This window comes from Halichoerus grypus, chromosome 1 (assembly GCF_964656455.1).
Source record: "Halichoerus grypus chromosome 1, mHalGry1.hap1.1, whole genome shotgun sequence".
Lineage (NCBI taxonomy): Eukaryota > Metazoa > Chordata > Mammalia > Carnivora > Phocidae > Halichoerus > Halichoerus grypus.
This window is the reverse complement of record NC_135712.1, coordinates 171,195,094-171,217,693: the sequence shown is the minus strand read 5'-3', so window position 1 is coordinate 171,217,693 and position 22,600 is coordinate 171,195,094. Positions and strand designations below refer to the sequence as shown.

At 41.2% G+C, this 22,600-nt stretch overlaps 1 protein-coding gene across 6 annotated transcripts in view; it reads left to right on the top strand.

Annotated features, from left to right (window-relative positions):
- Positions 1-22,600, top strand: part of ITPR1 (inositol 1,4,5-trisphosphate receptor type 1) — a 325,747-nt gene that overhangs the window by 145,548 nt on the left and 157,599 nt on the right. For all 6 annotated transcript variants that reach the window (XM_036075557.2, XM_036075555.2, XM_036075554.2 and 3 more), the window contains exons 13-24: positions 857-1,011; positions 6,967-7,066; positions 8,042-8,202; positions 8,701-8,842; positions 10,568-10,726; positions 12,814-12,986; positions 14,613-14,732; positions 15,696-15,890; positions 18,098-18,349; positions 18,874-19,015; positions 19,746-19,899; positions 21,181-21,368. In XM_036075557.2, coding sequence (XP_035931450.1) covers positions 857-1,011; positions 6,967-7,066; positions 8,042-8,202; positions 8,701-8,842; positions 10,568-10,726; positions 12,814-12,986; positions 14,613-14,732; positions 15,696-15,890; positions 18,098-18,349; positions 18,874-19,015; positions 19,746-19,899; positions 21,181-21,368 — 1,941 coding nt within the window. The remainder of the gene's footprint in view (positions 1-856; positions 1,012-6,966; positions 7,067-8,041; positions 8,203-8,700; positions 8,843-10,567; positions 10,727-12,813; positions 12,987-14,612; positions 14,733-15,695; positions 15,891-18,097; positions 18,350-18,873; positions 19,016-19,745; positions 19,900-21,180; positions 21,369-22,600) is intronic.

Sequence of the window (22,600 nt, the reverse complement as noted above, 5' to 3'; positions counted from 1 at the left end):
TTTCCCAGCAGATGCAAGTGGATGTTGTCTTCTTGCAAGGACGTTAAAAATTAAAAATAATCCCACGTAGAGTCACAGCGCTGGGAGGCACCTTGCAAAACCTGTGAGAGGACATGACAGTCTAAGCATGCTGCTTAAATCCGCTCAGGCAGACGGGCTCTGGAAACGAGAATGTGTTTTTATAGTTTCTCAGGAAAGCTTTCGTCATTGTTCATTAGTCTTAACTGTCAGAGATTTTCTTCAGCCTCCGCCAAATCCCTTACATAGCAAGAGAGGCCCCTTTTCCCCTGAATTGTCATCGGCAGCGCTCCTTGATTAATTACGAATGTTTTTTTCAGGGCTAGTCTGACTTCTCAAATATTTTTCTTGGCCACACTGGGATCTCTGCTTACGAACACTTGGATTCAGACTTATTTTATTTTACTTTTTCTCCTGGGAAGTAGATGTATCCTATTATTGCTAGACCATTTAACCGTAGATTAACACAATGACCCATAACCAAATCCACAGGATGAGTTTTCTCAAAGAGCTTCTTTTCTCTTCCAACTACTGCAGACGGATGTAGCCATACGGACTCCTTCATCACCTATATAGCACTCTTTCCATGGGCATCTGTTACTGTAACCCTGCATTGTTTAAACATTTTTATTGCAACACAAGGAGGTAGAGTGTAAATATTCTTGGCGTGGGTGGCCGACTGTCATCTTTCATGACTGCTCTGAAACTGTGGTTCTTTTCCTGCCAACTGCTGATGTTCGCTATTGTTTCTCCCCTGTTCCTGTGGACTGTGCAGTGATTGTAGTGAGGGAAGGGTCTGGCGTGCAAAATCCATGACTTGATGACTTTTCCTCCTCAGGTGGACCCTGATCAGGACGCCTCTCGAAGCAGGTTGCGAAATGCCCAAGAAAAGATGGTGTACTCCCTGGTCTCTGTGCCTGAGGGCAATGACATCTCCTCCATTTTTGAACTAGACCCCACCACTCTCCGTGGAGGTGACAGCCTTGTTCCGAGGTATGAATCTCAAATGGCTTATCCCGAGTGAGTCAGCGCTGGTGTACGTGGCCTGGCTGGGCTGCTTGGAATCCAAATCATACTGCCTTCCTTGAAGCATTTGTAAAGGATTTGTTCTGGTTGCCCATTGGAATGTTGGCTGGTTTTTTTATGGCTCATTAATTACAAGTTCTCAGGAGTTGGATAAGAAGTGCTTTATTTAGGTAAACAAGTCAAACCGTAAGCTCAAGTAGCTCCATATTTCTAGTTTCCTCTACTCATGTCCTCACTGCCAAACTTGAGAGGTCTCCTAGTCAACTGAATAAACAGTTGTAAAGAAATTCTGGAAAATGGAATATTTGTAGTTCACTGAGTATGTAGTAGAGTATTGAGAAGTCAGACCGGTGTTCTTTGGTTATTTTGTTAAATTTAACTCTTAGTTTGGTTGCATAAGAATGCATTTTGGTGGAAGGAATAACTGGACTCTAAGGGCGATGAAAACTTAACACTTTTGGCTTAACACCAAAATCAGCAGCAATATTATTAATAATGGCTTACATTTATTGAGTGCTGACTACATGCCATGTTCAATGCTAAGTACTTTTATTTGTGTTACATAATTTCATCTTCACAACCCCCCCTTCCCCACCCCGTGAGCCTGGTATTACTATTTGCCCCTTCTTCTTCTTTTTTTTTTTTTTTTTTAAAGATTTTATTTATTCATGAGAGACAGAGAGAGAGAGGCAGAGGCAGAGGCAGAGGGAGAAGCAGGGTCCCCGTGGAGCAGGGAGCCCGATGCGGGACTCAGTCCCAGGACGTTGGGATCATGACCTGAGCTGAAGGCAGACGCTTAACCGACTGAGCCACCCAGGCATCCCTATTTGCCCCTTCTTCTAGATAAAGACGCTGAAGCTCAGAGAGTTCAAGCGACTCATCACACGTCAGCCAATCCCTTTTGCAGAGCCCAAAGTCTTAAATGTTGAAGACAGACAGGGTTGTTGGGGGCAGTTCTCATTGGCATCTGTAGGATTTACACATGGGCCGTCTCCCTGAGTATCACTTTATGTTTTGTTATTCATCTATGTCCTTGCCCTTTCCCTGTTTAACCTGTCGGTGAGACTGGTAAGTGCGGTGTGGGTGCCATCAGCAGAAGAGAAGCTTCTCTCGTGCTGTTGGAGTGATGAACGGAGGACAGTGTCCACGTAGAAGAGATTTTACATTGCAGGGAGGCCTTCCATTGCCATCCAGTTAAAGGTTTACTTGATTCTTAAACTCTGCTGGGTTGTTAATTCCTTGAGAATCTGGGGAGAGCTAGACATGTTTCTCTAGAAAATCTCAAGTATGTGCACAGCGTTGCATTCTCCAGGGTTGTAACTCCTGATTTAGACTGCTTTTTTTTTTTTTTTTTAAATAACAGATTTGTTAAGATCTAAGTCCTATGCCATACAATTCACCTAAGTGCTCAATTCAGTGGTTTTTAGGGGATGAGCAGAGTTGGGCAGCTATCATCACAGTTTTAGAACATTTTTCCCCAAAAAGAACACCATATCCTTTCTCCATCACTCTCATTTCCCCGTGTTCCATCTCCAGCCTTAGACTCACCTGTGTCCTGTCTTTAGTGATCTGCCTGTTCTGGACATGTTGTATAAATGTAACATGTGGTCCTTTGTGACTGGCTCATTCACTTAGTATTTTTAAGACTCATCCATGTTGTAGCATGTATTAGTATTTCATTTTATTTTATCACTAAATAATATTCCATTATGTGGTTATACCACATTGTATTTATCCACTTTTTCATATTTTATTTTTCTAAAAAAGGGGTTAATACCCATTCTTTTTAAAAAATATTATTTGTTTATTTATTTAAAGTAATCTCTGTGCCCAGCGTGGGGCTCGAACTCATGATCCTGGGATCAAGAATTGCTTGCTCTGCTGACTGAGCCAGCCAGGCGCCCCATATTTATCTACTTATTACCTGATGGCCGTTTGGGTTGTTTGCCCTTTTTGGCTAATATGCAGCTGTGAACATTTGTGTACACAGTTTTCATTGTCTTGGGTATATATCTAGGAGTGGAATGCTACGTCATATGGTAACTGTCTAACCTTTTGAGGAACTGCTAGACTGTTTCTCAACATGGATGCACCATTTTACATTTCTACCATGTGTGTGTGAGGGTTCCAATTTCTCTACATTCTCTCTCTCCAGTACTTGTTACTGTCTTTTTATGTGAGCCATCCTGGTAGGTGTGAAGTGGCACCTCATTGTGGTTTTGATTTGCGTTTCTGCGAGGCCTAATAATGTTCATCATCTTTTCATGTGCTTTTTGGCCACTTGTGTATCATCTTAGGAGAACTTTTCCCATTTAAAAAATTGAGTTGTCTTTTTATTATTGAATTTTAAGTGTTCTTTATTCTAGATATAAACCCCTTACCAGATATATGATGTGCAAGAATTTTCTCCCATTCTCTAGGTTGTCTTTTCACTTTCTGGATGGTGTCTTTTGAAGTAGAAAAGTTTTTAATTTTGTTGAAGTCCAATTTATCTATTTTTTCTTTGATTGCTTAAGCTTTTGCCCATTCCAAGGTCACAAACAATTATGTTGATGTTTTCTCCTAAGAGTTTTATAGTTTTTGCTCTTTACTCTTAGGGCTTTGATCCATTTTGAGATCCCTTTAAAATATGGTTTGTAGTATGGGACATTGCTTTTTATGTTTTTTAAGATTTTATTTATTTTGAGAGAGAGAGAGTGTATGTGAGTACAGGGGGAAGGGCAGAGGCAAAGGGAGAGAGAGAATCCCAGGTGGACTCCACACTGAGCGCAGCGCCCAATGCTGGGCTCAATTTCATGACCCTGAGCTGGAATCAATAGTCAGATGCTCAACCGACTGAGCCACCCAGGTGCCCCAGTAGATAGCTTTTTAAAAACTTCCTTTCTCATTGACTTGTTAACTAGATAAGTACAGGTATGTAGAACCCAATTGCATTTTTGTTTAAGTAATTTTCCATTTGTCTTGTCCTCTGTTCTGGTAGTTATTTAATGAATTTGGTTAGGTCCCAGGAGACAAGGGAATGGCATTTATATTACATGCTAAATATTTTAGTTTGCGAGGGCTAGCAAAGAACAGGACCCTGTGATTTGAAATATCACATTGTTTTATTAGAAGGTGCTTCGTGGCGTTCCCTTGGCAAGGGGAGTAAGGTGCTAGTTGGCCATATTCCCCAATGGGTTGGAAATCCACATGATCCTGTAGGAAGGGGGAAGTTGAGTCCAAGCTTTTAGGTCAGATGGCCAAGCAGCTTTGGCTGGTTAGAGACCCTGCTTCTATATCCACTTTGATTCATCTCTGTTTCTCTTTTGGAAAACTCTTGGTGGACAGTTGTCCATAGGTAGATGGATTCTAAACTCTTAAACAAGGGAAGTCTGTATTCACCATGGAAAAAGTGTCCAGTATGGTCTGCCAGTGTTAGTTACCAGTTATATTGGACTTTAAAAATTTTTATCCATTCTTGCCTTTGACCAGCAACCCAAGAGACAGAATTGAATGGCTTTCTTATTCATTGGTCCTGTGGAGGGATAAAAAACCTTAGGGGTAGTACACTCATTCCCCTGAATCTTAAAGTTGTGCTAAATATTGCTTGTTTGAAGATCAGGAAGTCTGAAAGTAGATAAATGAATGTCTCTGAAATGGTATCAGCAAAAGAATTTTTGTGATAGTTACTGTTTAAAAGAATCTTTCCAAGAGAAAATGAAAAGGATAATGGCAAATCCTGGATATACTAAACAAGATAATAAAATTGCAATATATGTAAAATAGAGGAATTAAATGAACATTGGGAGAGCATCCAACTTTGTGGCTGTTTTGTAACTGTCCTGATGTCATGGCTTTTAAATTAAGGATTGGGAATGGGACTTGGGATGAATTGATAGAATCACTTTTGTGTCTTAAATATAATTTGACCTAGAACTTTATAGAATGTAATCATCCAATTAAAAGCTAAGCTCCAAGCTTTGGTTATACTTTGAAATTAAGAAAATGAGTCCAAGTCACTCAGAAGAAAAAGAATTACAAATCTCTGTCAGATTTCTTGGTCATGTTGTTTCATGTGTATTCATTCTATTTTACGTAAATATCACTATGTTTGCCCTTACTTACAATGTTCAGGGCAGTTAGAATGAGGGAAAGCAGAAGGCAGAGAGGATGTACTGAAGATAGGTGTCTGGTTTGATGCTCTCCCCACCCTCACCTCTTTTCCATGTCTATACCATTGCTCTAAATTCCATTTAACACAAACGACGTCCCTAACGCAAGGGACCCCTTGTCTGCTCCAGGTCCAACAATGTTCAAAGTTCCAACTCAAGTTTTCTGTAACAAAAAACTTCCATGACTTTCTGAAGCCTCATTGATCTCCTCTTCTAAAGGTCCTTCAGTACTTACCTTGACTGTCCCCCATTACTTACTATTGCTTGGTGTTCATTGATCTTGTCTCATTAATGTGGTAGATTCTTGATGCAAGAATTATGCCATTATTTCTACTACTTCCTTAAAGCAAATTGAAAAACATTGTAAAATTATCCATGTTCACTTTAAAAAAACAACAAAAATGTGTTAACATCACAGAGAGCAAAAAAGCAAATAAAAATTACATAAAATTTAACTATTGAGAGATAACCACTGTTAACATTATGGTTTATGTCGTTTTAGACAGGTCTCTGGGCACACAGATTAACATGTATATAATTTATCATAAATAGAATTATAAGCTATTTTTAACATTTTTTCCCTGAGTATGTTCTGTACATATTTCCAAGTATATATGGATTATAATCACTTTAAATGTTTAGTATTCTAGTGTATGTACTACAATTAACTAGTCCATTATTGAGACATTGGATTTTTTACAGCTCTTGTAGATAATGCTTTGTTGAATGTCTCTATGCCCCAGTTTGTACTTGGGCTGTCATTTTAAGTGAAAAATCTAAAAATGGGATTGCTAGGTGAAAAGGTAGATACATTTTACTTGTTTTATAAAGTGCCAGACTCCCTTGCAGAGTTTCACCTGTTTACACTCTTACCAGGAGTGTGAGGAGAGGTGATTTCCCTAAGCTCTTGTAAATACTGGGTTATGTCAGTCTCTAAGATCTTTGGAATATGGTAGAGTAAAATGATACATAGTTTTAATTTATATAAATTGTACTAAGGAGATTGAATGTGTACTTCCAAGTTTATTGGCCATTTATATTGCTTTATTAAATTACTGGCTTATGTCCTAGTCTCATTTTCATTTCCAGTATTCATGTTCTTTTCTTACTGATTTTAAAGATCTCTTTATAAATGCAGATTAATAACCTTTTTATGCTATGTGGTATTCTTTCATTTTCCCAGGTTGTCCTTTTCCTTTCAGCTTTGTTCCTGATGGGTTTTTTTTTGTTTGTTTTTGTTTCTATTTTTGTTTTTTTTGCTTTACGGAAGATATAAAATTTAAACTGTATTATAAGATGTATCCATCTTTGACTTTTAAAATTTATGGACCTTCCTACCACAAGATTATTAAGTATTAACTCATATTTTATCCTAGTAATTTTATTTTTTGCTTTTTTGATCCATATGAAAATTTCATGTGTTGCTTTATCACCTCTCATGGTATGCATTAATATATACTCAGGAAATATTTGTTGTTGCTTTGTCTCCTCAGTTTGTTCTGAGATACTCATTCATAGGAGTGATCTTATATTTAGAAATACAGCATATCCCAGTGTTAGAATCCTGATGAATGATTTCTTATTGTAAATACACTAGAATATATCTCAGTGTGCGGCCATTTGCTTCTCAGTCTATATTGTGTGTATTGTGTATGTAGCAAAACACCATTTTGGTATCCGTTTTTTTTTTTTGATAGAATGTATTCTAGGCCAGTGGCTGTAGAAAACCTAAAAATTCCTGTCCCTCAAGTCCTTTTTCTCCCCCCGTTAGAAACTCCTATGTCCGGCTCAGACACCTGTGCACTAATACGTGGGTTCACAGCACAAATATCCCCATCGACAAGGAGGAAGAAAAACCTGTGATGCTGAAAGTGAGTTCTGGAACTTGGCTGCCTCCCTTGGTCTTGTGTTCCCTAATGAAAGGGCTCCTTGGAGAACAGATGGGGGCGTAGGGACTGCGTTTTGTTGGCTTGGCCAGTGTGTGGTCATGGACAAACTTGAATGCAGTGAAAGAATTCTCTCCAAGGAACCTGGCTAAAGCAAGCCCAGGCTTTTTGAAATAACCAGAACTTTTTTATTCCATGGCTTTTGCCCTAAAAGTTGAGCAATTGTCTGGATTTCACATCTGTCTGAAGGATGATTTTGGCTGGGGGAATGTTTGCTTATGCCTTGAGGCACATCAGATACCTAGTCGGTTTTCCCCAATCTTTATTATTTCTTTATTTCTCTGTGTATTTAAATATACTTTTATTTTTTGAAAGTTCTCTCAGCCCCTTTAATTTCTCTCCCTGAACCCCCCTCTCCTTCACTACCTTCTTTAGGGTCATAGAGCATAAATTCACAAACATAGGGATTTTGTTTTTAAAAAGTGAAATGATGCTCTCACATTTTTTTTTTAGTGATGGGGGAGGTCACTGGAATTTTTTTCTTCTATTTTTATGAACATTTTCAGGTATATAGAAAAACTGAAGGAATGGTACATTGTCTACCCTTATACTCTGAGTCAATAATTACCACTTTGCTCATTTGCTTTTTCCTTATGTATTTATAAGCATGTTTTTAAATTACAACAGTCTTAACATGCTTCCTTTAACAAATGAAGGTATAAAATGATACCACAGCCCATTTTCTGCCTCACACTTCCCCACTGTGAGAATCTCCAGAGGTAACAACTGTTAATGATTTGGGGTACTTCCTTCCAGATGTTTTTCTATGTCTAGTTAATTTGAACTGCAAGATAGCTCCAGCTCTCTGGATAGCCCAGTGTCGTGTAAATATAGTGTTTGATTAATGTGTTGCTCTCTCAGTCCAAGAGACAGTTCCATAAAGACCATTCTGCTTTTCAGATCGGCACCTCCCCCGTGAAGGAGGATAAGGAAGCATTTGCCATAGTTCCAGTTTCCCCTGCTGAGGTTCGGGACCTGGATTTTGCCAATGATGCCAGCAAGGTGCTGGGCTCCATAGCTGGGAAGCTGGAGAAGGGCACCATCACCCAGAATGAAAGAAGGTGAGGGCTTCACACAAGAACCAGACACATCCTCAGTCACTGTGGATTTTTTAAATCTCTTGCTTGCAGAAAGAGAAAACACCAACTCTGAACAGCCTTGTATGAGAGGAGCAGGCCTTAGCATTTATACGTGGCTTCAACCTGTGGTTTTCAGAAACCACATTCACTTCTTTGAAAGTCTCTGAAGTTGAAGATCGGTCTTTTTCTTTGTCTCCAATTTGGCTTCTGGAACTACCTCACTAAATGTTAGGAGCCAGTGTTACTCTGAAATAAAATTTGATGGCTCCTATCTTGTGAAGGTGGTTATCCTTTTGTGAACAATAATGTGTTGTGTGTATTTTACACTTTTTGGTAATTGGTTGTCACTTTCAGGGAAATTGGGAAGAATGGATCTGCTTGTGTTTAACTGGCTCATTAGGCCCAAGTCGTCCAAGGTGAAGCTTCCAACCTATTGGACGTTGAACATTTCCCATCTCTAATAGCTTCTTTCCCCCTAAGGTCTGTAACCAAGCTGCTGGAAGACTTGGTTTACTTTGTCACTGGTGGCACTAACTCTGGTCAAGATGTACTTGAAGTGGTCTTCTCCAAGCCCAACAGAGAACGGCAGAAGCTGATGAGAGAACAGAACATTCTCAAGCAGGTCTGTGAGATGCGACGTACTGGGATCTTTGTAAGACATCGGTGGGATCCCCGCTCTTACACAGGGACATGGATGTTTCCCACCTGGAACGCTTGATCAACTGACTTTTGGAGAAAACAGACTTGATTTTGTAGAGCAGTTTTGAGTTCATAACAATAGCGAGTGGAAAGCACAGAGTTTACATATACCTCCTGCCCAGACACATGCATAGCCTTACCTATCATTAACATGCGCCACTGCAGTGGTCCATCTCTTACAGTTGCTGAACCTGCATTGACACATCATAATCCCCCCAAATCTGTAGTTTACATTAGGATTCGCTCTTGGTGTTATACACTCACTCTTTGGGTTTAGGCAAATGTATAATGACATATCTATCATTATAATATCATGCAGAGTATTTTCACTGTTCTAAAAATCCTCCATACTCTGTCTATTCATCCCTCCCTCCCCTCACCCCCTGGCAACCACTGTCCTTTTATTGTCTCCATCATTTAGCCTTTTCCAGAATGTCCTATAGTGGGAATCATACAGTACGTAGCCTTTCCAGACTGTCTTCTTTCACTTAGTAATATGCATCTAAGATTCCTCTGTGTCTTTTCATGGCTTCTTAGCTCAGTTCAGTTGAAAACACACTTGTTGAATATCAATGTGTGAGCATTCACCTGTTAGGAAATCCAAGAAGAGTTCACTTGACAACTTTATTTTCATCAAAAGTAATAGCAAGTGCTGTGTGTCCTTAAGGTTATTTCGTATGTTTGGGAGATTTGGAGTATTTGATAAATAGGGAACTCTATAAACCACCACAAAATCTTACCATAAAGGATGAGTAAGTGGCTTATAGAATATGTATAGATGGTATTATTTGGCATAAATTTAAATAAACTGGTGTAAAGACAAATTATAGGGGGGTAGGTGACAAGGGTAGATGAAGTGCACAGAAATGCATACCATATAGTTCTGGAAAGCTATACATTGGCTATATGCTTGGCTTAGAAATTCCTGGCCACTAAACCCCAAAGAAAAACATATTAGTTATTAGTCTTACAGTTCTCCATAGGAACTTGGGATTTGAGAATCTTTTCTCCTGTCAGTTGATGATAGACAAAATTTATTAACACTCCATCATGTTTCAGCAAGGATTTCCCGTCCAAGAATAAATCATGTCCAGCTGTTTCATGAGATGACTCCCAGATTAGATCTCAGGCTCCATGCCAATGCTCATTTTCCACCATAGTAATTCCTTGAGGGGCCAGAATGGTCGGATTCCATGGCAGAAGCCTTCATTGAGCACTATATTTATGCAACTGACAGTTATTATCCCCTTTTATCCTTAGGATCCCCTCGGGAGCTGGGTGGTATTCTTTCCATTTTACTGAGGAGAAAACCAGAAGTTACCTCGACTGTGCTTTATACCGCTAGGGAATAATGCAGGAGTGTGATTTCAACCTAGAACCTGCTGATTCCAGAGTCTGTACTCTTCACTGTTGCCCTTCACACCATACTTGCAAGTGTTTGAGGACCAATTAGGTCCAGGTGGCCTGATTTCAGTGAATAGCTAGTCCCAGTTGATGGACTGCATATAATATTCAGGTTATTGATGTCGATCTAGAGAGAGTTGCCGGTGCAGGCCTGCCACCTGTGAGCTTATATTAGTTTGGGACACAGGGCTAGCCATTAACACTCTAAATGATGGCAGTGCCTGTTCTTCTTTCTCACAATCAGATCTTCAAGTTGTTACAAGCCCCATTCACGGACTGTGGCGATGGCCCCATGCTGCGGCTGGAGGAGCTTGGGGACCAGCGGCATGCCCCTTTCAGACATATCTGCCGGCTCTGCTACAGGGTCCTGAGACACTCCCAGCAAGACTACAGGAAAAACCAGGTTGGGATTCGGGATTGATCGAAGCTCATATACTTGCCTCATGAGTTTTAAGTCTTATATCTGTCGTTACTTAATTGCTAGAGAATGGTTTATTAAGTTTGCGCTTAGAAAGGAAATACATTTTTGCAAGCCTGAGAAAAAGACAGAGTCCCTAAGAAAAATACCTGAGAAGTCCCCTTCTGCAGCCACCTTTCAGTGAGATTTTTTTTTTTTTTTTTTTGACATTTCTAGTGTTTTTTATGGCACCTTGCCTTAAGGTTTAGGGAAGTGATTGCATGTGTTTATATTAAAGGTAGAGCAGAATCTTTTCTTCCTGCTCCCTTCCATATCCTCCATGTCTGCTGGTAACTTTCTCTTTATTTTGGTTTTGGCTCATGTTTTATGACATTCCAAGTCCTTGTGTATGTCATGGCACTGTCTATATTGTCCTCTCCCCATAAAATAAAGGTTCTAACCTCTCTGGGGGTTCCCATCAGTTTGAGATTTTTAAGGAAACCTGTGAACTGTGTTGCCACATTTAGTAGTTCTCAGCTGGGACTAATTTTGTCCCCCAGGAAATACTTGGCAATGTCGGGAGACCCTTATGAGTGTCACCACTTGGAGGTGCTGCTGGCATCTAGTGGGTAGAAGGAATGTCCAGGAATGCACAGGACATCCCCGGGACAACAAACAGTTATCCAGCCCTAAAGTCAGTAGGACTGAGCCTGAGGAGCCCTGCACTTTGTGACATGAAGTACTGTAGGTGCACAGATGACACTTTTGATAACCCTGACTCCCAGTCTCTGCATTGTGTTACGAAAGGCTTTTGTTTGTAAACTTTCGACTGCCACGACATCTGGCCTTTAAATTTAAACTTCCCCCTGTAATTAAAGTTTTGTCATGAAGGTAGTGTTAAGCTGAGGCAATGCTCTAAAGTATCAGATAGAACCTTGTTAGCGTGTATTGCTAAGCTTTTGACTTGGCCTTTACTACTGTTGAAATTGAGAGTGTCCTATACCTATGATGCTGCGTTCATTAGTGTGGACAGGTGGTCTTTGGGTGGTCCAGTGGCTTTAAATCCACCTGCAGTGTGTTAACACCATACTCCAATAGTGCCAAAGAGATTTTATTCTCTTCCTCTCTGCCATCTTCAGATGAGGATGCCCCAGAGCCTCTGGTGCGTGCCAGCACATTTTGCTTGTACATGAAAACACCCAGTCCCTCTCACTGCTGCTACATGGACTGTCTTTGCTTTTTATCTATAGATTCTATGCTGCTTGACAGTAGTATGTCCCTGAAGGCTGGTGAATTCCCAAACATGCGTCCTTATTGAACATGGGCTGAAAAGTGGCCAGGGTCCTCTGTGGACACCCTGAGTAGTTTTTAGGATTTTGGAGTTAATTAAAAAAAATTAAGCCAAGTTTAAAGGGCTTTCAGAACTTTCAGGACACAAATAGTCTGTCTTGGGAAGGGCTATATCCTTGAATAGAAACAAACAAATATCTGCAAGAGGCTTCCCTGAGTTCTCATATATTTTTATGGAATGTCATGTCTGATCCCCAAAGAGAGAAGCCAGAGGTGTTTTCATATGTTCTGTGAATCTGATTGCCTGGCTTAGGTATTCCTACTTGCTCCTGCTACCCATTGACTATAAAAATGTATTTTCACCCCAGATAAAGAAAACAGAATGGGGTAATATTGTTCTAAATACCTAGGTAGGCTTAAGTGTGTTTATTCAGCAGTACAGAGCAGTAACGCACAGTTAAATCTCTTGAATTAGCAATAAAATCAGAGCTGAAAAACCGCCTTTGACCTTTTAGAAAAATAAGTCACCACATTAATATTTATCCTGTGCACTTAATAAAATGCCCATCTGTACATGCAGGATAATTTGCTTAATTACATTTGTGTGGCGGGTTTAGTAGAATGAAGGATGTGGGGGAGTTTGCAGCTGCTGTCCTAGATTAGAGAGTTGTGGAAAGATGCTCCACTAGGATTTCCCTTATGAGCAATAATTTTCATCAGGGACTGTTGCTACTTCCCTTAGTTTTGGGTTAACCTTAATATCTTTTGTTGTTTCTGCTGACCTCTCTTTTCTTCCTTAAAAGGAGTACATAGCCAAGCAGTTTGGCTTCATGCAGAAGCAGATTGGCTATGATGTGTTGGCCGAAGACACGATCACCGCCCTACTTCACAATAACCGAAAACTCCTGGAAAAACACATCACCGCTGCTGAGATTGACACGTTTGTCAGTCTGGTGCGAAAGAACAGGGAGCCCAGGTGAGGCGGAAGTGGGCCTGATCGGCGGAAGCTGTCTGGGCACTGAAGATGCAGGCACTCAGCTAGTCATGGTGCTTTTGGCTAGGTTTCCTTTTTGAGGGCTGCCAGTGACAGATTTCTTTTAGGCCGGCCTTGAGAGGCTCTTGGATGAGTAGTGGAAAGAACATGGTATTGGAATAGACCCGTAGTGGAATCCTAGCTCTAATATTTACCAGCTAGGTGACCTTCGCTTTCCCCTTGAGCTTTAATTTCCTTCTATGCTAAATGGATGGTTATGAAAATTGAATGAGAATAAATGCATGGGAAGTGCCTGATACTTAGTAGATGCACAGTAAATGACAGTTTTGGCCACTCAGTCACTGTTTAGCAACCCCTGATTATCAGTTAGAACATCTCCCCCAAATATCATCAGTAAGAGTCTTTTGCAAACTTAGTTGTTACTTGAGTGTTTTTATTTTATGTTAGAATTCTGTTTTTTCTCATTTACATGGATCTCCCTGTCTTCTTACTGTCTTCCCTCTTCTCCTGATTAAGACCCACAACATCAGGGCACCTGAGTGGCACAGTGGGTTAAGCATCTTCCTTCGGCTTTGGTCATGATCCCAGGGTCCTGGGATTGAGCCCCATGTCAGGCTTCCTGCTCAGCGGGGAGTCTGCTTCCCCTCTCCTTCTGCCCCTCCCCCTGCTTGTACTCTCTCTCTTGCTCTCTCTTTCTCTCAAGTAAATAAATAAAATCTTTAAAAAAGAAAGGGATCCACAACATTTTAGAAGTGGGAAATAGTTTATAATATAGTTATCGTGAATGATCACACTGGAGAGCTGATAGTGTTGTTGTAAAATGACTCCTCCCACCCACAGAGGTAAGTAAAGTTTGTGGAGCATTCTCACATACCTGGGAGTGAACTAAGTCAGCACTCGCCATGAATTATCTCATTTAATCCTCAGGACAGTTCTCTGAGGTTATACATTACCCTCTGCTGTAGATGAGAAGAGTGAAGCACAGCGAGGTCCAGAAACCTCCCCAGGTCACACTGCTTATGGGAACATAATTAATGAGAATCAGAGCAGGGATTCCAGCTGGGGCACTCAGGCCTCAGGGCCTTTCCTCGCCTCTCTGCTTCCCCTCCATACGTGAGGGCTCCCTTACGTGAGCTTCTTCCTTATCTTGTTTTGTGCATTTTTTTTAAAGATTTTATTTATTTATTTCACAGCGAGAGAGGGAACACAAGCAGGGGGAGTGGGAGAGGGAGAAGCAGGCTTCCCGCAGAGCAGGGAGCCCGATGCGGGGCTCAATCCCAGGACCCTGGGATCATGACCTGAGCTGAAGGCAGACGCTTAATGACTGAGCCACCCAGGCACCCCTGTTTTGTGCATTTTTGCCTCATCACTTCCTCGTCTGCCCCAGCCACTGTCATCTTTCCTCGTTTGCTTCTTTCTTTCTTTCCTCTCTTACAGCGACTGGGTTCCTGGTGGTGCCGTGGACACTGGCACCAAAACCTAAACTGTCTCTGATTTCTTTGGTGCATGCTCTGTTGGATCTGTCCACTTGCAGAGAGTTGGGCTCCAAGAGCCAAACCTCTGCTCTGGTTACAGAAAATGTCTTGTTTGCTCTCTCTCTCTCGGCAGATTCTTAGATTATCTCTCCGACCTCTGTGTGTCCATGAACAAATCGATCCCAGTGACCCAGGAACTGATATGTAAAGCTGTGCTGAATCCAACCAATGCCGACATCCTGATTGAGACCAAGTGAGTGGGGGTCTTGGGATTTAAGATACAGGTGAGAAAGGGATTTAGGTAGAGAATGTGTGGCCCAGTGGATGCCTGCACTCCTGACTAATAGAACTTAACCCTTTGATTTCTTCAGACTTGGTCTGAAGTCGGATGGGCTGGCATGGGATCTGTCTGAGGCAAAGGTCCTTGATAGGGAAATGAAGTTTGCTCTGCACTTACTTTGCACACTGGTTGAAAACTGATATATATTCACCAGAGAGCATTTGCACACACTCAGTTTCATTTTAAGAGCTTAAAGTTCTTTAAGTATGATAATCAGTTTTAAAATTTGAAGGTGCTAATTCAATGGTGATATTAAGACGCTGTAGGGCAGAGCTTTTTAAGTTATCACTGTTCAAAAAGTGTTTAGTGGTACATAGAAACTTTGGTAATAGTAGTGATTCATTTTTAGCAAAGGAACCGTTTCCTGGTAAGTACAGTGCCAGTAATAGGGCCAATGTTGAAAAAACAAATCAAAACAAAACCCCAAACTCAATTAGACCCTGAGCTAGTGATTTTTTTTTGTTTGTTTCTCATGCATAACAATTTGGGGCTTGGACTAATGCAACTTGAGCATTTTGACATTTGGGCCTGAATAATTGTCATGGGGTACTGTCCTGTGCATTTAGCAGCATCCTGGGCCTCTACCCAGTAGGTGCCCATTATACCCCTCCCACTCCGTTGGGACAAACAGAAATGTGAAAATGTCCACCGATATTGCCAGATGTCTCCTTGAGAGGGGGCAGGGCAGACAAAGTCACCCTGCTTGAGAACCACTGGGATAAAGTATATGAAGAAGTTAATGTTTGGCTCTTTGTGATCCTGCCATTGAGGGAAGGAATGGTTTTCATTTTATCTTCATGCTGAAAGTGAAGCTAGATTCCAGCATGAGCAAGTATTTCAACATAATGAGTTTTCCCTCTTCCTCTTACTGTCCAGGTTGGTTCTTTCTCGTTTTGAATTTGAGGGTGTTTCTACTGGAGAGAATGCTCTGGAGGCAGGAGAAGATGAAGAAGAGGTGTGGCTCTTCTGGAGGGATAGCAGCAAGGAGATTCGCAGCAAGAGCGTCAGGGAACTGGCGCAGGATGCTAAAGAAGGACAAAAGGAAGACCGAGACGTTCTCAGCTACTACAGGTGACAGGGAGTCCCTCTGGGCTCGGTTTGGGGTGCCCTGAAAAGAATTGAGGGAGAATTTATTGCTTGTTTGTCCGATGGCTCCAAGGAACCACGAGTTGTCACCTGTCTAGCAAATGCTGTGTAGTTTAGGAGTTGGGAGTGTAAGGTTTCATTGATACTTACGGGACTAAGTAAGTATCTAAAATTGATTTCCAGATGTGGCCAGGTCGACAGAAGAGGTGTGCTTGCATAGCCCCTAGTTACCGTTTCCCCTTACAGGAAGTTTATGCATGTTGTAGTAGTTAGGAGTCAGACTGTATGCTCAGACTGCTTGGGTTCAAATCCTGACCTTCTACATATGAGGTTTTTGACTTTGGTCAGGTTACATACCTCTGCACGCCCCAGTTCTTTAATCTGCAAAATAGAGACAACAGTGCCAACCTCCTAGAACTTTTGCAGACAGAGCTAGGAAATGAGTGTGTGTATTCACACATATATGCATATTTATATACACGCACCCATGTTTCTATTTCTATATCTGTCTGTACAAATATATAATGAAATCGTGAGTCCATATCAGTACTTCCATTCCAACACCCATGGGGTTATTGCAGCCTTCACCTTTCCATGTGCGTAACTCCATCCTGCAACAGAGAAACCTGGCTGGCCTTTGCCCTGGTGTATACCTGTTTGCTCACTGTCCACCTCTGCTGGTTACCTCCTTCAGCCCCAAGGTCTCCCTGGTCCCAGTTTTAAAACCTGCTGGCCCTGCCACCTCAGGGAAGGCAATGGAGAAGAAAAGGGGAGGGGGGAAGAGCCGATAAAAACCTTGCAAAGATAAGAGAAGGGAAGATGGCGAAGTGCTCATGGCATTTTTTAATAAGTAAAACTTCGCGGTTACGGCGCCCTGTTACCTCCTGCGTTCCTTTGTCCTCCCTCCCATTTGTGCCTGTGGTGCGTACCCTTCTACGTCTTGGTGTGTTCGAATTTTACTACATTAGTGTGCATTCATAACAAATACGGAGTATTTTCCCTGATACTAGAAATGTATGTAAATGGTGCTGTACTGTTCCATTCTGAAGGCTGCCTGATTGATTCTGTGTTGCTTCTGTAATGTGTTCGTGGTAATGGAGGTTGATCGGCCTAATTTTGACAGCTGAGCAGTAATCCATTTTATGATGCCACGTTTTCATTGCTCTTTGATATTCCATTGTATGCCACAGTTTAGCTTTTCATGTCAGGGAACATCCTTATTCAAAAGTGTGCCTATGAATGAGAGTTTCCATTTCATATCAAGAGTGGAATTGTTGAATTGGCAAGGATACATATTTTTAAACTTTACTCAGCAATCCTAGATTGGATATTTTGGAGCACACTCCCACCAGTTGTAAATGAGAACTTTGTTTCTCCTGGTCTTTGCTAGTTCTGAATATTCTGATGCTTTTTAATCTTTGTTAATTTTATAAGCATGAAATAGAATCATGTTTTAATCTGCATTCACTGGTATCTGGTGAGATTGAGAATATTTTCAACTCATGGTTATTGATAACAAATAGGATTTTAGATTCAGAAGCCAATATTTGCCACTTTGGAAGCTAGTGGCTGGCTTATTTCACATGAGAAGTTGTTTAGTCTTTTAATGTTTGATATGTCTTCTCCTGAGGGTGAATGAGAAAGCATGCTTCCCTGGTCCAGTATGGAGGGTGACAAAGATCACATGTAGTTGGTTGAGGAAGAAAGCATAAGACATTTGGATGAGTCCCCTACTTTGCACACCATGTTTTTCATGTAGAAGTCAAAGTGTAGGCTTATATGAGATAAGATCCTAAGAGTATTATAAAATTTCTGATTAGACTCAACATGGGAGATACCTTTAACATTTCCTACATGGTCTTTATACTGTATAAAAAAACAGCTGAAGAAATAGACAACCATTTTAGATGTAACATTTTCCCCCATTTATTTCATAAAATAAACAAGGGCAAAATGGAATCAAGTAGTCGCGTAATTACTCCCAACTCAGCAGGGTGGACACGTATGACTAGTGGTGTAGCTTGAACTGTTCTTTTATTGGCCTGGTACAGAAGCCATTTAAGCATGTCAGTCTAAGTTCAGGTGACCAAATGTCACTCCTATGAAAGTTGGGTCTATCTGGACTGTCCTGATGTGTTTCCATTCATCCTCAATGAATTCTGATTTCTTCCTATAACTTTACCTTTCTCCAGGTATCAGTTGAACCTTTTTGCTAGGATGTGTCTAGACCGCCAGTACCTGGCCATCAATGAAATATCAGGCCAGCTGGATGTCGATCTCATTCTCCGCTGCATGTCTGATGAGAACCTGCCCTATGACCTAAGGGCGTCCTTCTGCCGTCTCATGCTTCATATGCACGTGGACCGAGATCCCCAGGAACAAGTCACTCCCGTGAAATACGCCCGCCTGTGGTCTGAGATTCCCTCGGAGATCGCCATTGATGAGTGAGCCTGGCTCCTTCTCCCTGCCAAGACCTCATGTTGTTTTAAAACCTCATAATGTTTGGTGTCATGGTAGAAAAACCACTTAAGGTCAGGTTAGGTCTAATTAAATCATAGAAGCAAGGTGAAGTCTTTTTTTTTTTTCATTAAGCTTAAAATTAAAAAGTGTGTGGCAAATACTACTTTTTTTTGGAAGAATGCAAAAGATGGCATGATTATATTTTTTATATCTTGTCCCTTTTTTTAATTCAACAAATATGTGTCTCTACTTTGTGTCAGCCCTAAGTAAGGTATTGTGAACCAACCAGAACACTATCTCTACACTAGTGGGGAAAAGAGATACAAACAAGATAAATGATTCCATATCTTGGTGATAGGTGCTAAGGAGGAAAAAATAAAGTGAGGACAGAAGGTGGGATACGAGGTGTTGGGGAGGGATTCTTGGCTTTGCGGCCAGAGCAGCTGGGGAAGGCCGAAGTGCAAAGATCTTGGAATTTGATTTCCTTTTCTTTCTCCTTTTCTTTTAGCTATGATAGTAGTGGAACTTCCAAAGATGAAATTAAGGAGAGGTTTGCACAGACCATGGAATTTGTGGAGGAGTATTTAAGAGATGTGGTTTGTCAGAGGTTTCCTTTCTCTGATAAGGAGAAAAATAAGCTTACCTTTGAGGTAATTCATGATGAAATGATCTTTTATCTGCTTTTCATTGGTCGTTCTTCTATCGGGTAAATAGAAAATATTTTAGCATGTGGTGATTTCTATCATGAGACTCTAGTTTTGTAATAAAAAGGAATTCAGCTTAATTTTGTTCCAGAATAAAATAGAACTGTTACCAGTCACTTGGCTTAATGGTAGTTAAGCTCTTAGAAGTACCACCCAGGGTGAATTGTATCATGTAAAACGATGGAATATTAGGTATATTCTGTACATTATCTTAAAAATGGCAGGAAAGAAACAGACTGCGTTTGGGATCTGTCACAGATTAATCATTTGAGGTACATAAATCCTTGTTACCTTTGAGTTAAAATGTTTCTCTTTGAGACCACCTTTCCTTGTGAGGAGTTCTATTTCTGAGAATTGCAATATCGTTACCTGTGTTCTCTTTGGCTATAACATGGCTGGCCCTGTAATACCTTTGGGAAGCTGCACAGACACATGATTAGGTCAGTTGTTGATTAGCTAGTTATTGAAATAGGTCAGTAGCTTTGCAGTTTTTTGTTTCTTATTTTTTTCTCCTATGAAACAAAATGAAATTTGATCAGAAATGGCCAGCAAAGTATATGCCTTCTCTTACCATAACGAGGGTCAGAATTAGTCATTTATCAGCTAGTCAACATAAAACTGAAGGGTATAGTTTATGAAATACCATCTCTCTCTCTCTTTTGTTTTAATATAACAGGTTGTAAATTTAGCTAGGAATCTCATATACTTCGGTTTCTACAACTTCTCTGACCTTCTTCGATTAACCAAAATCCTCCTGGCCATACTGGACTGCGTGCATGTGACAACCATCTTCCCCATTAGCAAGATGGCAAAAGGAGAAGAGAATAAAGGTAAGAATGTTGCAGCAAAGTAGAGGAGTGGAATTTGCTGGCACCCACATGCTTGGGACACGTCCTCCCAGGCTCTCCCCTTACTACTCTTGTCATGTGTTTCCCTCTGAGGTCCTGTCCTCTCTTTGTCCTTTTCTTCTGAACTTTTCATTATGGATATTTCCTTTTTTTTATTTTTAAATTCTATTTATTTATTTGAGATAATGAGAGCAGAGAGAGAGCACACAGAAGGGGGGGCGGGGGGGGGCGGTACGGCGCGGCAAGTAGCAAGCAGGAGAGAAGCAGACTCCCTGCTGAGCAAGGAACCCCATGCGGGGCTTGATCCCAGGATTATGACCTGAGCCGAAGGTAGATGCTTAACCGGCTGAGCCACCCAGGCGCCCCCATTATGGACATTTTCAAACAAAAAGCAAAGCTGAAAGAATAGCACAGCAGACACCTATAGATCCACAACTTTGGGTCCTTGATTATTCACATTTTGCTCGATTTCCTTTAGATTTATATATGAGTCTATGTGTCTATTTTGCCAAACCATTTGAAAGTTATCTAACAAATTGAATGCTTATCTCTGAAGAACACATGTCCTACCCTCATATTTGATGTGTTGTGAGGCATTTAATGATGATATTAGCATATGATGAAATAAAATCCAAACTTGTATTTCCAATCTGTGAATAGGAAAATTTGCCTTTGTATGTGTATTGTTTTCCTCTGTTTTAGGGTCAGAGTGGGCACGTACTAGGTACTCATGTTCTGGATAATTGTTGAACTTGTCTCTACAGCTAGAAGAGAAAGAGTACATCTCCTTACCTCCCTCTATCTGTCAGGTCTTGTGCTGTTATTTCACATATTTTTCACCATCTCATCCTCTGATTGAGCTCTTTTATTCTCATTTTAGAGATGGAGAAGCTGAGCTTCAGAGGTAATCCAGTGTACTCAAAATCAGTGTTAGTAGCAGCACTCAATTTGTGCCTTGTTAACTCCTGTACCCCTAATTTTGTGCAAAGCAACAAGCATGTGCTAGATGACCAGTAAAATTTGGCAGGTGAATTAATACACAAAAATGCCCCTTTGGGGATTTCAAAGCCCATGTATTTTCCGCTACTCCTGAATCCCCAAATTTTTGATGGGTATTAACCTTTTCTGGTTCCTAGGGTCCTGAGAATGTGTCGGAACAGGGACTTGTTAAATAATATGCTCAAGCCTGTGCCCCCTGCCAGGCACCTAAAAGCAGTCTCCCGAAATGTTGTCATGACTGAGGTCTGTCCTGGCCCTTCCTAGGGAGTAATGTAATGCGGTCCATCCACGGGGTTGGAGAGCTGATGACCCAGGTGGTGCTCCGGGGAGGAGGCTTTTTACCCATGACTCCCATGGCTGCCGCCCCTGAAGGCAACGTGAAGCAGGCAGAGCCAGAGAAGGAGGACATCATGGTCATGGACACCAAGTTGAAGATCATCGAAATACTCCAGGTAACCGTCAGTCAGAGGCGGAGAGGAGTGTGCTCACAGGGCTACCATCTGGTTTGTGTCCCTGCTTTTATAAAGCCCTAGACCTTCTGGGGAGAGAATGGAGATAAATTCTTAGCTCATTGTTAAGTGCCATTTATGAACCAGCTGTATTCATCCTTCTACTGTCATCTCATACCCCTCCCCGATGTGCCCTTGTCCCTCCAGCCATGACAGAATTTCCTGTAGTTACCTTAGCTTTTCATAATCCTTGCCCTCTATGTCTTCACCCAAGCTAATTCACTTAGTTAGGCTTCTACATAAAGCTGGATTCCTTGCTTATCGTTCATAACTAGTTTAAGGCTCCATTAACTTGGCAACACCTGCCTCCCTCCCTCCCTTCCTTTTTCATTCATTTATTCAACAAATATTTATTGAAACTGATTCTGTGCCAAGTACTTTTAAGCATCGGAGATCCAGCACTGAACAGCATAGATTAAATTCCCGATTCTAAAGAGCCTGCATTTTGGTAGGAGTCATAGGCATATTAAACAGGTATACTGTGTCAGATAGTGGTAAGTGCTAAAGATGCTAAAATCTAAAGGAGGGTCAGGATGGTTTGGAGGCCACCGGGGGTGGGGATCAGGGATACTGTTTTTGATGGGGTTGTCAGACAGGGCTTCTCTAGTAAGGCGACGTGATCAGAGACCCAAATGAAGTGAGGAAGCTAGCATGTGGATATCTAGGAAAAGTCTCTGAGGCAGAGGGAACAGCAGTGAGAAGACCCTGAAGTTTTGGAATAGGTTGGGTTCGAGAGGGAACAGGAGAAGATGAATCAGGGAGTAAGTGCAAACAACTCTTTTGAGTGGATTTGCTATAAAATGCACAGAGAAATGGAGAGGTGCCTGAAGGGTGATTGTTGGTCACAGGAAGTTTTTGTTGTAGTATTTTTTTTAAGTTGGGAGTTTATAGCAAGTTTGTATGCGGAATGGAATAGTCAGCTAGAGAGGGACAAGTTGTTGACATAGGAGAGAGAAGATAATTGTAGGATTGAAGACCTTACGTGGGCAAAAGGAGGTATGGGAACCAGTCTGCTGGAGAGAGGGATTGGTCTTAGGTATGAGAACCCTCCTGTGTTTTCCCCTTTCTGCTCGTGTAGGTCATTTTTATTCATCAACAAAATCATTTGCTCCTTAATGAAAAGAACACCGTTACCACTTTTCTCTTTTATCCCATGCTGCCTAATGCCAACCCCA